The sequence below is a fragment of the Lithobates pipiens genome, unplaced genomic scaffold, assembly GCF_037356315.1.
Source record: "Lithobates pipiens isolate NorthernLeopardFrog02 unplaced genomic scaffold, aLitPip1_a1.2 Scaffold_13, whole genome shotgun sequence".
In the NCBI taxonomy this organism is placed as follows: domain Eukaryota; kingdom Metazoa; phylum Chordata; class Amphibia; order Anura; family Ranidae; genus Lithobates; species Lithobates pipiens.
The window spans coordinates 410,283,452-410,303,391 of record NW_027507718.1 but is presented as its reverse complement, the minus strand read 5'-3'; the positions used below and the strand labels follow the sequence as shown (position 1 = coordinate 410,303,391).

The window sequence follows — 19,940 nt, the reverse complement described above, 5'->3', positions numbered from 1 at the left end:
AATCGCCTGACCTGAATCCGATTGAGCATGCATTTCACTTGCTGAAGACAAAACTGAAGGGAAAATGCCCCAAAAACAAGCAAGACAGTTGCAGTAGAGGCCTGGCAGAGCATCACCAGGGATGAAACCCAGCGTCTGGTGTCTGCGTTACAGACGTCAGGCTGTAATTGGCAAAGAATTTGCAACAAAGTATTAAAAAGAGAAAGTTTGGATGATTGTTAATCTGTCCCATTTACTTTTGGTCCCTTAAAAAGTGGGAGGCACATATACAAACTGTTGTAATTCCTACACCGTTCACCTGATTTGGATGTAAATACCCTCAAATTAAAGCTGAAAGTCTGCAATTAAAGCACATCTTGTTCATTTTAAATCCATTGTGGTAGTGTATAGAGCCAAAAATATTTGAATTGTTGATGTCCCAATATTTATGGACCTGATTGTATAATAAAATATAAAAAAAAAAAATGTGAGGGGTGTACTAACTTATCTTGTTGTTTAATCTTATTAATTCTAAACAAGGAGAGCAGAATGTCAAAGGTTGTTGTCTATTGTTTGTATGTCTGAGATGAATGTAATGAAACAGAGTGTAAAGAACAAAAACTTTTAATAATTAATTTACATGATTAAAAAAATAAAATACAAGCCACTTTGTGAATTGCAGTGGTACTGGGATTACCCATCATACCCCATTTCTGCAGTTCTAGGACAACTTGTCATACCCTTCCTAGATGACATCTCTTCAACATTAACTGTTCTGGCGTAATTTACAAATTAGATAGAGGTTCTTTGCCCTATATGCCCACATCCTGAATAATACATGTACAACGAAATAATTTTTGTAGCAATAGACTTTTTTGGGCATATAGAGAATGACAACAACATAATAAATATATATAGCTCACCGCATCCAGTGTTTTCAGAGCAGGGTTCACAGATCTTATTTCATTTTAAAATCCACGTCACTGCTTAACACGTTTCGAATATTTAGCATCTTCATCAGGAGCCCATGTGAATACCGTATATACTCGAGTATAAGCCGAGATTTTCAGCCTCTTTTTTGAGGCTGAAAGTGCCCCCCTCGGCTTATACTCGAGTCATCGCTGTCTGCCTGCTCGATCAGCGTGTCGAGCAGACAGACAGCGGCCATTCTATAATTCAAAAGCCGTGCCTCCGGCTCCGCCTTCGCCTGTGATAGGCGGAACACTGAATTTCCCAGCAGCCTGTGTTCCGCCTATCACGGACATCGTCTCATCCTCGTACTACGGACGAGGATGAGACGATGTCCGTGATAGGCGGAACACAGGCTGCTGGGAAATTGTGTTCCGCCTATCACAGACAGGGAGGCGCGGCATTTGAACAGGGGAATGGGCGCCGACGAAGAGCGGTGATCCTGGGACGGGACCGGACGGAGGCTCGGCTCGGGACGGGACGGGACCGGACGGAGTCTCGGGACGGGACGGGACCGGACGGAGGCTCGGGACGGGACGGGACCGGACGGAGGCTCGGGACCGGACGGAGGCTCGGGACACAGGTAGGCTGGACACACAAGGCCACACACACACACACACACACACACACGGATGGACACACACACACACAGGGATGGATGGATGGATGGATGGACACACACACACACAGGGATGGATGGATGGATGGACACACACACAGGGATGGATGGATGGATGGACACACACACACACAGGGATGGATGGACACACACACACACAGGGATGGATGGATGGATGGACACACACACAGGGATGGACAGGCATATCTCACCCTCGGCTTATACACGAGTCAATAGGTTTCCCAGTTTTTTTGGGGTAAATTGGGGGCCTCGGCTTATACTCGGGTCGGCCTATACTCGAGTATATACGGTAATATACATATTTAAAAAAAAAAAAAACAATATCACAAATTATCAGGGTATTTAATAGTGTGCTGGAATCAGGATTCTCATTTTCAGAAAAAGGACAGTGACCAAGTATCTGTTTGCTCTCCCCAATCTGGCAAGACATTCCTTGAGAAAAGACAGGTTGATATGCTGTACTACCTTTGCAGAATGTCAGTTAGTAAGGGATGAACACAGGTTAATAACATGTAAACTATACCTCCGCTAAATCGACCATGATACAAGGAGTTTACCAGCTTGGAGATCTGTATTGTGCTTCACCACATCATAAACATCAATACCAGGCTGTCCCCTGGAGCTGATATTTATACCTGAAGCTGGACTGTATAAGTGTCTAACCCTCCAGGTACACAAGAAAAACCTGTCAGGGAAGTTCTGTCCATAGGCATTACCATTACAGGCCCTTCAGGTGAGTGGTCACAATCTCATTCCGTGCCAGCCTCAGTCCTAGCCTGCTGAGCATTTCTGTTTAACTCATTCCCACCCCGGCCTATAGCAGATTGAAGGCCAGGCGGGGTGCACCTCCTTCTGGGGGGACTCCCGGGCGCCGCTCATTTGCGGCCCTGGAGGCGAGCAGCGTGGCGATTAGTGGTGAGCCGTGTCCTTCAGACACAACACATTAACAATCGGGGTAAAGAGCAAATTACATTGTGATTGTCGTTTTTCGTAATTTCCTTTCCTCAGTGCTGTGAGTGTGTGAGGAAAGAAAAGCTGATAACTTTCCTGGCTTTCCTGTGACGGGACATATATACTAAAAATCAGAGCACTGGTCATCAGTACCCTGATAATAAGTGCATGCCCATCAGTGCAGTATATCAGTGCCCATGAATGCAGCCTCATCACCATCAGTGAAGGAGAACAATTATTTATTTGCAAAATTTTATCTAACAGAAACAAAGAAAAAGTTGTTGTTTTTTCAAAATTTTCAGTAATATTTCATTTGTTTTGCAAAAAATAAACTCAGTGGTGATTAAATAGCACCCAAAGAAAGCTCTGTCTCAAATTCATATGGGTACAGTGTTGCATGACCGTGCAGTTTTCGCTCAAAGTGCGCAAGCGCTGAAAGTTTAAAATTGGCCTGGTCAGGAAGGGGATAAACGTGCCCAGTAGGCAAATGGTTAAGATGGATGCCCGTCAAAGGTTTTCCTTCACACCAGAAATGCTGATTGATGCCTGTGCGTTCCACCCTGATAAATGAGCCAGACGGCAACATTTTTATTCACTTGACATGGCACTACAACCAGTGCAACAGTTGATTGCAGCTTCTTTCATCAGTAGCATAGGGAAATCGCTTTGAGCACCAGCAACCTGGCTCACACACATTGCACAGCCTGTTGCCATCTATACAATGGTGCCGGGGCTTGCAGCAGGCACAGCTCCATATACAGCAGGATATATTGCACTGCTGACTGGAGTGGTATGAAGGTGTGGCAGGCAGGTACATGATACACTGGTAAAGTGCACACAGGGCTTCATCCTTCACAGTCCTTCAGAACAAGCTGCTCGTGTGCACCCCCAGCGATCAGTGGTGCATTGTGAGATGCTCAGACCCACCATATCTCCGATCACGATAAAGGCTCTTTACCATGTGATCAGCTGTGTGTCCAATCACAACTGATCACAATGTATATAGGAAGTGCCAGCATTCCTCTTCATGCTGACAGCATAGCATGTGAGTAGAGGATAGCCGATAAGTGACTTTCCTCACAGGGGAGATCTGTACTGATAATAGGGCAATGATTATCAGTGCAGCCCCATCAGCGGTGCCTGCCCGTGCCCATCAGTGATGCCAATCAGTGCTCATTAAGAATGCTCATCAGTGCTGTATACCAGTGCTTTCTATCAGGGCCTCCTATTAGTGCTCATCGGTGCTGCATATTAGTGCCGCCTCATCAGTGAAGGAGAAAAATTACTTATTTACAAAATTTTAAACAACAGAAAAGTTTTTCTTTATTTTTCCCCAAAATTTTTGTCTTTTTTTTGTTTGTTTAGCAAAAAAATAAAAAAACTCAGTGGTGATTAAATACCACCAAAAGAAAGCTCTATCTGGCTTAAAAAAAAAAATTAAAAATGTTGTTTGGATACAGCATTGCATGACAGCACAATTATCATTCAAAGCATGAAAGCACTGAAAGCTGAAAATTGGCCCGGGCAGGAAGGGGGTGAAAGAGACTTGTATTGAAGTGGTTAACCAGTTGCCGACCGCCGCACGCCGATGTACGTCGGTACAATGGCACGGGCAGGCATAAGGACATACATGTACGTCCCTTGCCTCCCGCGGGTCGGGGGCCCGATCGGGCCCCCGCCCGGTGCCTGCGGCGGTCGGAATTCGTACGGGAGCGATCCCGGACGAGGGGACGGCCATTCATTCATGGCCACCCCCTCGCGATCGCTCCCGACGAATAGAAATCCCCGGTGACATCACTTCCTCTCCTGTAATGTAAACACAGGAGAGGAAGTGATGTATTCTCTCCTCCGTGTCGGTATTTTCCGTTCCGACACGGAGGAGAGCGGATCAGTAAGTTGCACCAACACTCACACACACAGTAGAACATGCCAGGCACACTCACACCCCCCCTTTACCCCCCGATCACCCCCCCAATTACCCCTGCCCCCCAGTCACAGTGACACCAATGTCATTTTTTTTTTTTTTTTTTTTTTTTTGCATTGGTGTCATTTGTGACTGTAATAACTGTTAGGGCAGTTAGAGTTAGCCCCCTTTAGTTCTAATGTACCCCCCTAACCCCCCCAATAAAGGTTTAACCCCGTGATCACCCCCCGTCGCCAGTGTCACTAAGGCTGGGTTCACATTGCAGCGGTTTATGAGAACGAATGTGATTCGCACCGCACTGCAGTGCAAATCACATCCGATCTCTGTGCGATTCGAGTTCAGCCATTCGCCGCACCCGCCGCACCCGCCACACCCGCCGCACCCGCCGCAAATTCGCACGGGACCCTTTTTTTGGCCCGCAGCAGAATCGGATCGCATGGGTGTTCACACCATGCGATCCGACTTTGCAGATCGCACTGCGATATGCGAACTGATCTGGGGGTGTCAGTAACATTTCACTGACACTCCCAGCAGTTCGCATAGGGCAGTGTGAACTGCCGCCGGGAGGCATGCGATGCGGGAACCCGCCGCGGATTCGCGGCGTTTCCGCATCGCTCCAGTGTGAACCCAGCCTAATAAGCGATCATTTTTCTGATCGCCGTATTAGTGTCACAGGTGACGCTAGTTAGGCAGGTAGGTATTTAGGTTCGCCGCAGCTTTTTATAGCGCCAGGGACCCCCATATACTACCGCATAAAGCCCCCTGATTGCCCCCTAGTTAACCCTTTCACCAGTGATCACCATATAACTGTTACAGGTGACGCTGGTTGGTTAGTTATTTTTTTATAGTTTCAGGGCACCCGCCATTTATTACCTAATAAAGGTTTAACCCCCTGATCACCCGGCGGGTGTCATTTGTGACTAATAACTGTTAGGGCAGTTAGGGTTAGCCCCCTTTAGTTCTAAGGTACCCCCCTAACCCCCCCAATAAAGGTTTAACCCCGTGATCACCCCCCGTCGCCAGTGTCACTAAGGCTGGGTTCACATTGCAGCGGTTTATGAGAACGGATGTGATTCGCACCGCACTGCAGTGCAAATCACATCCGATCTCTGTGCGATTCGAGTTCAGCCATTCGCCGCACCCGCCGCAAATTCGCACGGGACCCTTTTTTTGGCCCGCAGCAGAATCGGATCGCATGGGTGTTCACACCATGCGATCCGAGTTTGCAGATCGCACTGCGATATGCGAACTGATCTGGGGGTGTCAGTAACATTTCACTGACACTCCCAGCAGTTCGCATAGGGCAGTGTGAACTGCCGCCGGGAGGCATGCGATGCGGGAACCCGCCGCGCATTCGTGGCGTTCCCGCATCGCTCCAGTGTGAACCCAGCCTAATAAGCGATCGTTTTTCTGATCGCTGTATTAGTGTCACAGGTGACGCTAGTTAGGCAGGTAGGTATTTAGGTTCGCTGCAGCTTTTTATAGCGCCAGGGACCCCCATATACTACCGCATAAAGCCCCCTGATTGCCCCCTAGTTAACCCTTTCACCAGTGATCACCATATAACTGTTACAGGTGACGCTGGTTGGTTAGTTATTTTTTTATAGTTTCAGGGCACCCGCCATTTATTACCTAGTCTCACTAGTGTACCCCTAAATTTAGGGGTGTCTACTTTCCAAAATGGGGTCATTTGGGGGGGGTTTGTGCCATCTTGGCATTTTATGGCCTTCAAAACTGTAACGCCCTTAGAAAGCCTGAAGGCGGTGCTTGGTTTTCGGGGCCCCGTACGCGGCTAGGCTCCCAAAAAGTCCCACATATGTGGTATCCCCATACTCAGGAGAAGCAGCAGAATTTATTTTGGGGTGTCATTTCACATATGCCCATGGCATGCGTGAGCAATATATCATTTAGTGACAACTTTGTGAAAAAAAAAAAAAAAAAAAAAAAGTTTGTAATTTTCCCGCAACTTGTGGCAAAATATAAAATATTCCATGGACTCAACATGCCTCTCAGCAAATAGCTTGGGGTGTCTACTTTCTAAAATGGGGTCATTTGTGGGGGTTTTGTGCCATCTTGGCATTTTATGGCCTTCAAAACTGTAATAGGTAGTGAGGAGTGAAATCAAAAAATTACGCCCTTAGAAAGCCTGAAGGCGGTGCTTGGTTTTCGGGGCCCCGTACGCGGCTAGGCTCCCAAAAAGTCCCACATATGTGGTATCCCCGTACTCAGGAGAAGCAGCAGAATTTATTTTGGGGTGTCATTTCACATATGCCCATGGCATGCATGAGCAATATATCATTTAGTGACAACTTTGTTAAAAAAAAAAAAAAAAAAAAAAAGTTTGTAATTTTCCCGCAACTTGTGGCAAAATATAAAATATTCCATGAACTCAACATGCCTCTCAGCAAATAGCTTGGGGTGTCTACTTTCTAAAATGGGGTCATTTGTGGGGGTTTTGTGCCATCTTGGCATTTTATGGCCTTCAAAACTGTAATAGGTAGTGAGAAGTGAACTCAAAAATTTACGCCCTTAGAAAGCCTGAAGGCGGTGCTTGGTTTTCGGGGCCCCGTACGCGGCTAGGCTCCCAAAAAGTCCCACATATGTGGTATCCCCATACTCAGGAGAAGCAGCAGAATTTATTTTGGGGTGTCATTTCACATACGCCCATAGCATGTGTGAGCAATATATCATTTAGTGACAACTTTGTGTAAAAAAAAAAAAAAATTTTTTTTTTTGTCATTATTCAATCGCTTGAGGCAAAAAAATAAAATATTCAATGGGCTCAACATGCCTCTTATCAATTTCCTTAGGGGGTCTACTTTCCAAAATGGGGTCATTTGGGGGGGTTTTGTACTGCCCTGCCATTTTAGCACCTCAAGAAATGAGATAGGCAGTCGTAAACTAAAAGCTGCGTAAATTCCAGAAAACGTACCTTAGTTTGTAGATGTGACAACTTTTGCGCAAACCAATAAATATACAATTATTGACTTTTTTTTTACCAAAGACATGTGGCTGAATACATTTTGGCCTAAATGTATGACTAAAATTGAGTTTATTGGATTTTTCTAATAACAAAAAGTAGAAAATATCATTTTTTTTCAAAATTTGCGGTCTTTTTACGTTTATATCGCAAAAAATAAAAATCGCAGAGGCAATCAAATACCATCAAAAGAAAGCTCTATTTGTGGGAAGAAAAGGACGCAAATTTTGTTTGGGTACAACATTGCATGACCGCGCAATTACCAGTTAAAGCAGCGCAGTGCCAAAGTGTAAAAAGACCTCTGGTCATTTACCAGCAAAATGGTCCGGTCTGAAAGTGGTTAAAACCAAACTCCAGGCATAAATAAAATAAAAACAGCGTGGTTCACAATCCATCAGTTCAGCAGGCCTCTGTTCAGAGTGCAGACAGGGCTGTGAGGATTTAGTGGGACCTTCTACTGATGTCGTGCCTACTGATAAGTCATATTTAAATTGTGTGTAAATAATCTGTTTTAAAAACCGAGTGACAAGGAAAATGTAATATTATAGTTACAGTTGTCTATGTCTATAACATGCGTATGTATATTTATGTCTTTAGGATGTATAAAAAATTTGATTCCTCCAGAATAAGAGCAGAGGAAGAAGCTTTCTCCAGCAAGAGATGCCTAGAATGGTTCTATGAATATGCAGGTAGGTCATAGTGTACTGTATGTTTGATTGTCCCATTCCCTGCTTTTATAGGCCCCATCTTCACTCCTACACATTTTCTTTGTTCTGTACATGTGCTCTGGCACTTTCAGTTGTCTTATTACATGCACCCTATGTAATGCCTCCTGAGCATGTGGTGAAAAATGCATAAGCACAGTTTACTTTCAGTGACAACAATGTCGGAAAACATCATTATATTAGTTACATCTCAACTTTTCCTGTAAATGTTGCCTACTGAGCCTTCAATGTGATGGGCAGCCTCACTGACCAGTAATAGAGCAGATAATGAGATTGGGATGGAGCTCACCATTTTCAGGAAAAATGCAAAAAGTGCAAAGATCCAATCACGTTGTGAGTGCTGCCTGTCTGCTGGCCATCTCTTTCTACAACTTCCCGAATTCTGCCTGCCTGCAAGCAGTGATTCCTGTACAGACTCCGCCCCCTGAAACTCCTCCTCTCAGCACCTCTGTAGTTCAGAAGGCAGGCTCTGTGAAATGTAGACACACCAGTGCTTACATGACATAATGAATACTTGTCACAGAATTCAAGGAAGTAAATGTGTGGGGATCTTCACAAAGTAAATTTAAAAAATGTAATCATTCAAATTAATAGGAGTAAGATAAAAATATTTAAAATACAATGTGGAAATTAATATATTATTTTACATTTTGGCAATTGATACATTATAAAGTGGTGGTGAACCCAAAAATGTGTATATTGCTGCTTATTAATCCTTAAATGTGGTGGATGCATACGTTTTCCTTTTATTCAGGCTTTTTATCCTTTGGACATCAGCATTGTCAACCTGAAGAGACTGTAGTGTTGATGCACTAGCAGATATTGCTGGATCTAATTCCCCAGATAAATACATTTAGGGAAAAAAATATTTGATCCCCTGCTGATTTTGTACGTTTGCCCACTGACAAAGAAATGATTAGGCTATAATTTTATTAGTAAGTTTATTTTAACAGTGAGAGCCAGAATAACAACAATAAAATCCATAAAAACGCATTTCAAAAAAGTTATAAATTGATTTGAATTTTAACCACTTACAGGCCAGAAGATTTGGCTGCTTAATGACCAGGCCTTTTTTTGCGATACGGCACTGCGTCGCTTTAACTTACAATTGCACGGTCGTGCGACACTGTACCCAAACAAAATTGACATACTTTTTTTTTTTCCCCACAAATAGAGCTTTCCTTTGGTGGTATATGATCACCTCTGCGCTTTTTATTTTTTTGCGCTATAAACAAACAATGCAACAATTAAAAAAAAATATATGTTTCTTTCGTTCATTGACGGACACAGCTCCTTTAATTCTTGACCTTAGGGTTATCACGCCACCTTCAGGAGAGGACTAGGCAGAACAAGTAACACATGTAAAAACAGCAAGACTGCACAACACCGCCCAGGGGGCGGTCCCTCTGGCTGGGTGATAGGCTGGATAATATAGATCCTTGTAGTCTCCATAGCCTGGCCATTGAGCGTGAGCAGTCCCTAGCTATGCGCTGGGTCGGCCACGACATGCTCCTTCTGCTTCAGGGGTGGCCAGTGAGCTATATGCTCTGGGGAGCACATATGACCGGGTGTCAGGGCTGGGTTAGCCCTTCCTCCTCTGGGCTGGCCGCTCGGCTGTCGGCTAATTGCCAGCGCTCTTCTCTTTCCACAGTTACCAGTTGTTCCCGATGATGCTCGTCTGACTTGCCTATTTAAAGCCTTCCAGCTCACTCTTTTCTTGGCCTTCACGTTGGTCACATCACTAGGAACCATCTCCTGCTGTTTGTTTCAAGACTGGCTTGCTGACATCCCTCCTGGCTTCTATCCTGCTTGCAGTTGCTCTCCTTGGATCCCTGACGTCTGGACTCGCTGATTACCCGATCTGGTTTATGAACTTTGGACTGGCTGACTACCCGATCTGGCTACTGGACTCTAGCTATGCTTGACTACGCTTTTTCCTATTTAGCTTTTTATTTTTATTAATAAACAAGTGTGATTTGATTATACTTCTGTCTCTGTCTGTTTCATGGTTCCTGACACCGGGCTACTGCTGTCCGTGTCACAGTGTGTCGTGGCTAGCAGCCACCCCGTACTGCTTAGGTGATGGGTCTGTGGTGGAATCCGTCCAGCAATCCCGACAGGAGGGGTAAGTATGGCTCTCCCTGCCTCGGCAGGATAGAGCAGCTGGGCATTCCCTGGGAAGTTGACTAGGGGGTCTCTTACTCTCCCTTTCCTCTCTCCCTATACTTCATTCCCCCCTCCCCTCGCTGGGGCCGCAGTGTGACTGGGCATGAGGTTCTGTGTATGTACTTGGCCTGGGGGGCTTTGGCGGGGGGCTGCTCTGGCTGTTAAGATCTGTTTTTTCTTTACTGCCCTTTTTTCTTCACTATGAGGTGCTCCAGCTGTTTTACATGAGGAGAGGCCGCCGCGCAGGCCGCGGCCCTGTTGCTGAGGCCGCAGCCATTTTCCTGTAGTCTATGCTACATTTTCTTGTAGCCTCAGAGTGTTTTTACCTCTAGTGCTTGGACTGTGTACCTCAGAACAGCACAGTTTTCACTCTGGGCACTTTGTGACCGACACAGGGCAGATCGGTCAGTGGCAGCACAGAGCAGCACTCAGTCAGGGTGATGAGTCCTGCAGAGGGCTCCCTCTGTCTGCGAGCAGCTAGGAGGGTGGGATTTTGTGTACCTTGCCTTAAGTCCCTAAGTTGTGGCAGGCGAGTGAGGGTCAGCATGGTGTCTGAAGCTGGCACTTCTTCCCCAGACATCCCTGCTATTGCAACCGGCTTACCTGCTAAAAATCTGGTGCGTATGGACGCTTTGTCGGCGGTCCTGGAGGCCTTTGTTGCCAGGGTGGAAACGGCGTGCGGGTGCAAAGAGTAAACGCCCCCTGCCCCCCCTCCAATCTTCTGGGGAGAGCTCTGATTCAGACTCGGGCCCCTCGGTGACTGCCGGCCTCTGTTCTGACGTGTCAGAGGATGCGGATCAGGACCGTTCGGACAGGGACGCTAGTGGGAGCACTTATCACTGCAGTGCGGGATACCCTGAAGATACAGGATACAGCAGGAACTTCTGCTGAGGGGGCAGTCCCTTTTGGGTCCTGCAAACCGGCCCGCACTCCTAAGGTGTTTCCATATTTGATGTCTGTGATGCGGCCCTGGATACGATCCCCCTGCTCTCTAGAGCATCAGTATCAGCAGCGGTGCTACGGCACCTGATTTGGCTAAAATGTAAAAAAGCACTACCGGATTTGCCCTTCCAAGGTGAGAGGCTATTTGGAGCTTCGCTGGATGACATTATTAAAAAGGTTACTGGTGGGAAGAGCACATTGCTCCCACAGTCCATGAAGGGTAAGGAGCCACGCCATAGGCAAGAGTCCTCTTTTTTCTGCTCAGAAACTGCTTTTTCACCCGCCCGGGTCGACAAGTAAGCGTTCCCAGTCCGACAAGGCACTTGCTAAAGGACAGAAGAGTCCCTGGTTTCGCAAGCCGAACAAGTCTGCGAACAAAAATGTTACTGCATGAAGGTTTGTGGAAGTACGGGACCTGCTGCTGCGTGGGGTGATACTACCTGTACCGACGCTGGAAAGGTTTCAGGGATTCTACTCAAATCTGTTTGTAGTCCCCCAAAAAAAGGGGTACGTCCAATCCTGGACTTGAAGGCCTTCAACAGCTTTGTGAAAGTGCAAAGGTTCAGGATGGAATCAGTTCGCTCCGTGGTCGCTGCACTCCATCAGGGGGACTGGATATCCAGGACATGTACTTACATGTACCCATATGCCTCAGTCATCGGAGATTTCAGTCAGGGAAGAGCACTACCAGTTTGTGCCTCTCCCTTTTGGCCTGGCGTCAGCTCCCTGAGTCTTTACCAAAGTGTTAACTCAAATTCTGGTGCTGTTACGGCAATGTGGGATCGCAATCATGGGTTACCTAGACAACCTCCTTCTGAGAGCAGCTTCCGCCTCAGAATTAAGGGAGGATGTAGCGATCACCATGCAGACTCTTCGGAAGATTGGTTGGGTGCTGAACCTAAAGAAATCGGTGTTATTACCGACTCAAAGCCTGAAGTACCTGGGCCTACTGTTGGGCTCCTCAGAACCAGGAGTTTTTCTCCCTTCAGACAAGCTGCAGACTCTTCAATCTGCAGTGAAGTTATTGGTGAACTGCAGGTGCACGTCGCTGCGCTTCTGCATGCCAGTTCTGGGCTTCATGGTAGCCACTTTTGAATCAGTACTGTACACTCAGCCAGTTAGTCAGGGATTCCCTTTTCTGGTGGCTCTGGTCTCCGGCCCTTCAGTCCAGGAGATCGTTCCTTCCTCTCTATTGGACGGTCGTCACAACAGACGCCAGCCTGACCGGTTGGGGGGGAGTTTTGGGCATACAGTCAGCCCAGGGCCTCTGGTCGCAGGAAGAATTCCCAACTGCCGATCAATGTGCTCAAGCTTTGGACGATCAGATGGTGCCTCTCCACACGGTCCAGAAGGCTACAGGGGCATCCGGTCAGGATCCAGTCGGACAATGCCATGACGGTGGCATATGTCAACCATCAAGGAGGAACGAGGAGCTTGGCCGCAGCACAGGAAGTCGCTCACATCCTCCAGTGGGCAGAGTGGCACGTGCCAGCCCTGTCGGCCATATACATTCCTGCCGTAGAAAACTGGTAGGCAGACTACCTAAGTCGTCAGATGCTAGACCCAGGGGAATGGTCGTTGCATCCGAATGTATTCAGGCTTCTTTACCTAAGGTGGGGCACACCAGATGTGGACCTCTTGGCCTCTCGGCTCAATCGAAAGGTGCAGAGGTTTGTGTCCAGGTCAAGAGACTCCTGGGCTGACACGTCGGACGCGTTGGTGGTTCCATGGGGCCATCATCGGCTTATTTATGCCGTCCCCCCCATTCAAACTTCTACCACGTCTGCTGTGCAGAGTGGAGGCCGAGGGGATTGCGGTGATTCTGATTTCCCCAGATTGGCCTCTGCGTCTTTGGCACGCTGACCTAGTATGACTGGTGACGGATGTTCCTTGGTGGCTGCCGATGTGAGAAGACTTTCTATTGCACGGTCCGATACTTCATCCTGCTTTAGCGTCCCTGGTTTTAATGGCATGGCTGTTGAAAACCAGGTACTAAGGGACCGAGGTCTGTCGGACTCTGTAATTTCCACTATGCTGAGGGCACCAAAGTCGTCTTCTCGAAAGATTTATCGTACGTGGAAGGCTTACATCTCCATATGTGATGTGGCGTCCGCGCATATGCTCAGTTTCCAGGATCCTGCTGTTTTTGCAGCGAGGAGTGGATCAGAAACTTGCCTTAAGCACATCAAGGGACAGAAATCGGTCTTGGCTGTCTTTTTCCAACGTCCTGTGGCGATTCACTCATTGGTGAGTACTTTTGTGCAAGGGGTTCGACACCTAGTCCCTCCGGTTCGACCACCACTACCTCCGTGAGATCTGAATCTGGTGCTTCAGAAACCGCTGTTTGAAAACATTAGGGAGATTCCCTTGTCGACTCTTTCTCTGAAAGTGGTCTTTCTAGTGGCTATTACATCTGCCAGGAGGGTTTCTGAGTTGGCGGCCTTGTCATGCAAGTCTCCCTACCTGGTCATACACAAGGATAAGGCAGTGCTACGTCTGCAACCCTCTTTCCTTACAAAGGTGGTTTCGGCATTTCATCTAAATGAGGACACTGTGTTAGCATCCCTATGTCCTAGGCCGACACATCCCAAAAGAAGTTACCTTACATTCCCTGGACGTGGTCTGGGCTCTACGGGTGTATCTGTCTGCTATGGCTCCTTTCCGGAAGTCAGACTGTTTGTCTCGGTGGCTGGTCTGAAAAAAGGTCTCGTCGACCACCATTTCTTTGTGGATCAGACAGATCGTGGTTCAGGCCTATGCCTTAAAGGGGCGGGTGCCCCCTTTTCCTGTCACGGCTCATTCCACCAGGGCAATTGGAACCTCCTCGGCTTTCCGACATCAAGTGTCTGTCTACCAGGTGTATAAGGCGGGGACTTGGTCGTCCGTTCACACTTTCACAAAATTCTACAAAGTTTACGGAAGCACATCTTCGGATGCTTGCTTTGGCCGCAAGGTTTTACAGGCGGCTGTGTAAGGTTGTTATTTACACTTTCTTTCAGTTACAAGTTTGTTGTGAATGCATCTTTGATGCATAAGTTGGCCGCAGGTTTTGATGACAGCCGTTTAAGATGGCAACTCCTCTGTTAAGGTGTTCCTTTTGTTGTGGGTGAAGTTATGTTTTGCCGTTTCCACCCCTCGTTTTTTGACACTGCTTGGGGACGTCCCTAAGGTCAAGAATTAAAGGAGCTGTGTCCATCAATGAACGAAAGAGAAAATGGGATTTATGTACTCACCGTAAAATCCTTTTCTCTGAAGTTTATAGACAGACACAGCACCCACCCCTCCTATTTATGTTTGTACTGCTTTTTGACGAACTGAGCTGCAGGAAGCAGGGTGAGGGGTTATAGCCAGAGGGACCGCCCCCTGGCTGGTGCTGTGCAGTCTTTCTGTTTTTACATGTGTTACATGTTCTGCCTAGTCCTCTCCTGAAGGTGGCGTGATAACCCTAAGGTCAAGAATTAAATGAGCTGTGTCCGTCAATGAACTTCAGAGAAAAGGATCTTACAGTGAGTACAAAAATAAAATTTTTTGATTTTTTTGCTATAATAAATATCCCCAAAATGTTTTTTAAAAAAAACAAATTTTTTCCTCAGTTTAGGCTAATATATATTCGTCCACATATTTTTGGTAAAAAAAATCGCAATAACCGCATATTGATTGGTTTGCACAAAAGTTATAGCGTCTACAATCTATGGGAAAGATTTATGGTATATATATGGCATATTTTTTTTCTAGTAATGGCGGTGATCTGCAATTTTTTTTTAGTGGTACTGCAACATTGTGGCGGACAGATCGGACACTTTTGACACATTTTTGGGACCATTGACATTTATACAGCAAGCAGTGCTATAAAAATGCACTGGTTACTATATAAATGTCACTGGCAGGGAAGGGCTTAACACTAGGGGGAAATCAATGTTTCTAATTGTACGGGGATGTGACTGACTGGGGGAGGAGACATATCGTTGTTCCTATTTGGTAGGAACAAACAATGTCTCCTCTCCCCCTTACACACACAAATCCCTGTTCCTGCTCTCGTGCAGATACCCATACAGCGATTCGTGGGACTGAACCACTTTGCCGACGTACCGTATTTATCGGCATATAACACGCACTTTTTCCCCCTTAAAATCAGGGGAAAGTCGTGGGTGCGTGTTATACGCCGATCCCCAGTCTGCGAGTCTAAAATACAGAGCGCCGCCGAAAAATACAGAGCGCCGCCGAAAAATACCGAGCACCGCCGAACAAGACAGAGCCGATTGCTCGGCTCCGCTCGTAGTCCCGCCTCCCTGCTGTTTCTGGAGCGAGCGCTGCCGAGAAAGACCGAGCCGACTGTACTGTGTACTTGGCTCGGCTTGCCGCCATACTGGGCGGGACTGCGAGTGGAGCCCAGCCGAATACACAGTACAGACGGCTCGGTCTTTTTCGGCAGCGCTCGCTAGAGAAACAGCAGGGAGGCGGGACTACGAGCGGAGCCGAGCAAGTCGTCTCTGTCTTTTTCGGCGGCGCTCGCTCGGTCTGTCTCAGCGGCGGGAAATTTAAACATGGGCAAGGCTGCAAACGGCGCTGGCCAAGCTGCAAATGACACTGCAAAGCTGCAAAGAGCGCTGGGCAAGCTGCAAATGACACTGATCATTCTGCAATGATGGACAAGGCTGCAGATGCACACTGATGAGGCTGCATTGACGGGCATTTAAATGTAAGTTTTTTTTTTTTTTCCTTAAACTTCCCTCCTAAAACTTTTTTCCTTAAAATGCCCTCCTAAACTTGGGGTGCGTGTTATACGCCGGTGTGTGTTATACCCCGATAAATACGGTATATAAGCGTGAGCCAGTCGGCAAGTGGTTAATGAGTGAAATAAGTATTTGATCCCCTATCATTCAGCAAGATTGCTGGATCCTAAATGCTCCTAATCTCAGTTTGTTACCTGTATAAAAGACACCTGTCCACAGAAGTAATCAATCAGATTCCAATCTCTCCACCATGGCAAAGACCAAAGAGCTGTCCAAGGATGTCAGGAACAAGATTGTAGACCTACTCAATGCTGGAATGGGCTACAAGACCATCGCCAAGCAGCTTGGTGAAAGGGTGACAACAGTCGGTGCGATTATTTGTAAATGGAAGAAACACAAAATAACTCGGTCTCCCTCGGTCTGGGGCTCAATACAAGATCTCACCTCATGGAGTTTTAGTGATCATGAGAACGGTGAAGAATCAGCCCAGAACTACACGGGAGAATCTTGTGAATGATCTCAAGGCAGCTGGGACCATAGTGACCAAATAAACGATTGGTAATGCACTACGCTGTGAAGGACTGAAATCCTGCAGCTCCCGCAAGGTCCCCCTACTCAAGAAAACCCATGTACAGGCCTGTCTGAAGTTTGTCAATGAACATCTGAATGATTTAAAGGAGAAATGGGTGAAAGTGTTGTGGTCAGATGAGACCAAAATCAGGCCCTTGCTGAGGAGGATTGCTGCCTATGACCCCCCAGAACACCATCCCCACCATCAAACATGGAGTTTGAAACATTATGCTTGGGGGGGGGGGGGGTTCTACTGTGGGGACAAGACAACATCACTGCATCAAAGGAACAATGTGTGTCTCTCCCTCTCTCTCTCTCTCTCTCTCTCTCTCTCTCTCTCTCTCTTTTTTATATATATTACCAAAAGTATTGGGATGCCTGCCTTTACATGCACATTAACCACTTGCTGACCATCCGTCGCAGAATGACACAGCTGGGCGAAACAACGTTATTCAATGTCGCTTCACCCTGTGGCCATTAGGGGGCGCATGCGCGCTCCCTGCTCACCCACAGAGCCAATGCTATTGCCCGGCAGTCGCGACCACTGCCAGGCTCCCGCGATCGCTCGACGCACACGGAGAACCGGGGTTTCTTTTTTTTTAAATTGACGCTCTTTTTTTGTTTATAGCATAAAAAATAAAAACCACAGAGGTGATCAAATACCACCAAAAGAAAGCTCTATTTATGAGAAAAAAAGGACGTCAATTTTGTTTGGGTGCAACGTCGCACGACCGCGCAACTGTCAGTTAAAGCGACGCAGTGCCGAATCACAAAGAGTGCTCTGGTCAGGAAGGGGGTAAAATTTTCCAGGCTGAAGCAGTTAATGGCATTCCAGTCTTAGTCCGTAGGGTTCAATATTGAGTTGGCCCACTTTTTGCAGCTATAACAGCTTCAGCTCTTCTGAAAAGGCTGTCCACCTGTGTTTCCAACCTACCAGACTGAAATTCACTGACGCTTCACTCCTGTATCCTCTTTAAGCGCTTGGTTCAAATGGTTAGAAGAATCCTACGGCCACACCGCTTATTCCAATGGTTAGAAAAATCCTACGGCCACACCGCTCATTGCCCAGCACAACATGTGCCCCTGGAAGACGTTACCTATAACGAAACGGCGTAGGGAGGAGCGACGTACTGACGTCACCGCGATCTACGCTGGACCCGGAAGCGACGGGCAGCGTTACTAAGCCGGCCGGGGAATTTGTTTGTTTTACAAAGCAAAGTTTTTTCTACTTGATGTAAGTGCAATCTTTTTTATTATATTAAATTTCGTGACTATATCACACTATGGCGATTCCTTTCGTTATTATATGTGCTGGGCAATGAGCGGTGTGGCCGTAGGATTTTTCTAACCATTGGAATAAGCGGTGTGGCCGTAGGATTCTTCTAACCATTTGAACCAAGCGCTTAAAGAGGATACACCCTCCATGCAGTCCTGACTCAGAGGAAGCGTTTTTGATTTGGCGATATCTGGTCTCTGAGATGGGATCAGTGTAGCTGGTAAGCGGCAGTAGTGTTGGTGGTGGAAGTCCTCTTTTTTCCTGCAAACTCTGATGACACTTTTCCTATATCGGTGTGGTGTGTTTAAAACACGTTGGAGATTACAAGCAAAACGTTTTTTGTTGATGGGATGATGGACTAATATTTGAACATTAGTATATGCATTTCCCTGTCTGCACTTTGTTAATATTTTTTGATTTCATGCTTTATTTATTCACTCATTTGCTTCACATAGCATTTATCGGATCAGTATAGCGCAGCTTATTTGGGAATAATTATTTGAATTGTGGGTATCTCACGGTTAAAGCTGCTGCTGCGTTTATAATTCACAATTTTTTTTTTTTTTTTTTCATTACTTCACATTAAGTTTACATAGGAACAGCGCTGTATTTTTTAGGTTTTTACTGATGTGGACAAGAAGGCCTCACTCTGATTCATCCCAAAGGTGTTCTGTCGGGACTCTGTGCAGGCCAGTCAAGTTCCTCCACCACAAACACGCTCATCCATATCTTTATGGACCTTGCTTTGTGCACTAGTCCAAATCATTTGGGGAATTATAGTGTTGGGTTGTTTTTCAGGGGTTGGGCTTGACCCTTTAGACTGCTTTCACACTTGGGTGGCGGTAAGCTTTACCGTCGTCTTAGCAGCGCTATTCGGCCACTAGCGGGTAGCTTTTAACTCCCCTCTAGTGGCTGAAAAAGACTTAAAACCGCCCACAAACCACCGCTGCAACGGCGGTTTGGCGGCACTGCCCATTGATTTCAATGGGCGGGGGCGCTTTAGGAGAGGTGTATACACCGCTCCTACAGCGCTGCAAAGATGCTGCTTGCAGGACTTTTTTTTACGCACCGCTCCAGTGTGAAAGCACTCGGGCTTTCACACTGGAGTGAGGGGAGGCTCTTTACAGGCGCTATGCAGGCGCTATTTTTTGTGCTATAGCAACTGTAAAGCGCCTCGGTGTGAAAGCAGCCTTAGCTCCAGTGAAGGGAACTTTTAAGGGGGCTGGCAGCATACCAAGAAATTTTGGACAATTTCATGCTCCCAACTTTTGTGGGAACAGTTTTGGGATGGCCCCTTCCTGTTCCAAGATGACAGCGCACAAGTGGGTACTGGTGGGTCTCCTTACTGGGTCTCACAATACACATAGAAAAACGGTTTATATATATTTAACCACTTTGCGCCCAGGCCATTTCTGACATTTCTCTTCTACATGTAAAATTCCTAATTTTTTTGCTCGAAAATTACATAGAACCCCCAAACATTATATATGTTTTTTTAGCAGAGACCCTAGAGAATACAATGGCGGTCGTTGCACAGCAATTTTTCGAACATGTTTTTTTTCAGAAAAAAACTATTTCATGCTCAAAAAAAAAAAAAAACAGTAAAGTTAGCCCAATTTTTTTGCATAATGTGAAAGAGGAGGATATGCCGAGTAAATAGATACCCAACATGTCACACTTCAAAATGGCATGCGCTCGTGGAATGGCGCCAAACGTTGGTATTTAAAAATCCCCATAGGCGACGCTTTAAATTTTTTTACTGGTTACATGTTTTGGGGTACAGAAGAGGTCTAGAGCTAGAATTATTGCTCTCGCTCCAATGTTCGCGGCGATACCTCACATGTGTAGTTTGAACACCGTTTTCATATGTGGGCGGGTCTTACGTATGCGTTCGCTTCTGTGTGCCACATGATGTGGTTCCTACTCTGTACCTTCTCGGGACCCATTTTCATCCATTTGACTAACCGCAGCGACTTCTGCACCATACTATGGTCACTCTGGCAACGGCCGAACACTGAGCATAAACCTCCGCCATATTGCCAGAGCCCAAAGCTGAGGAGTGGAGGTCAGTGTTTTAAGTCCTAC

General features: G+C 46.6%; 1 protein-coding gene across 3 annotated transcripts in view; it reads left to right on the top strand.

Moving 5' to 3' along the window:
- Positions 1 to 19,940, top strand: part of DCUN1D4 (defective in cullin neddylation 1 domain containing 4) — a 174,390-nt gene that overhangs the window by 113,416 nt on the left and 41,034 nt on the right. For all 3 annotated transcript variants that reach the window (XM_077477508.1, XM_077477506.1, XM_077477507.1), the window contains one exon: positions 8,041 to 8,132. In XM_077477508.1, the coding sequence (XP_077333634.1) occupies positions 8,041 to 8,132 (92 nt within the window). The remainder of the gene's footprint in view (positions 1 to 8,040; positions 8,133 to 19,940) is intronic.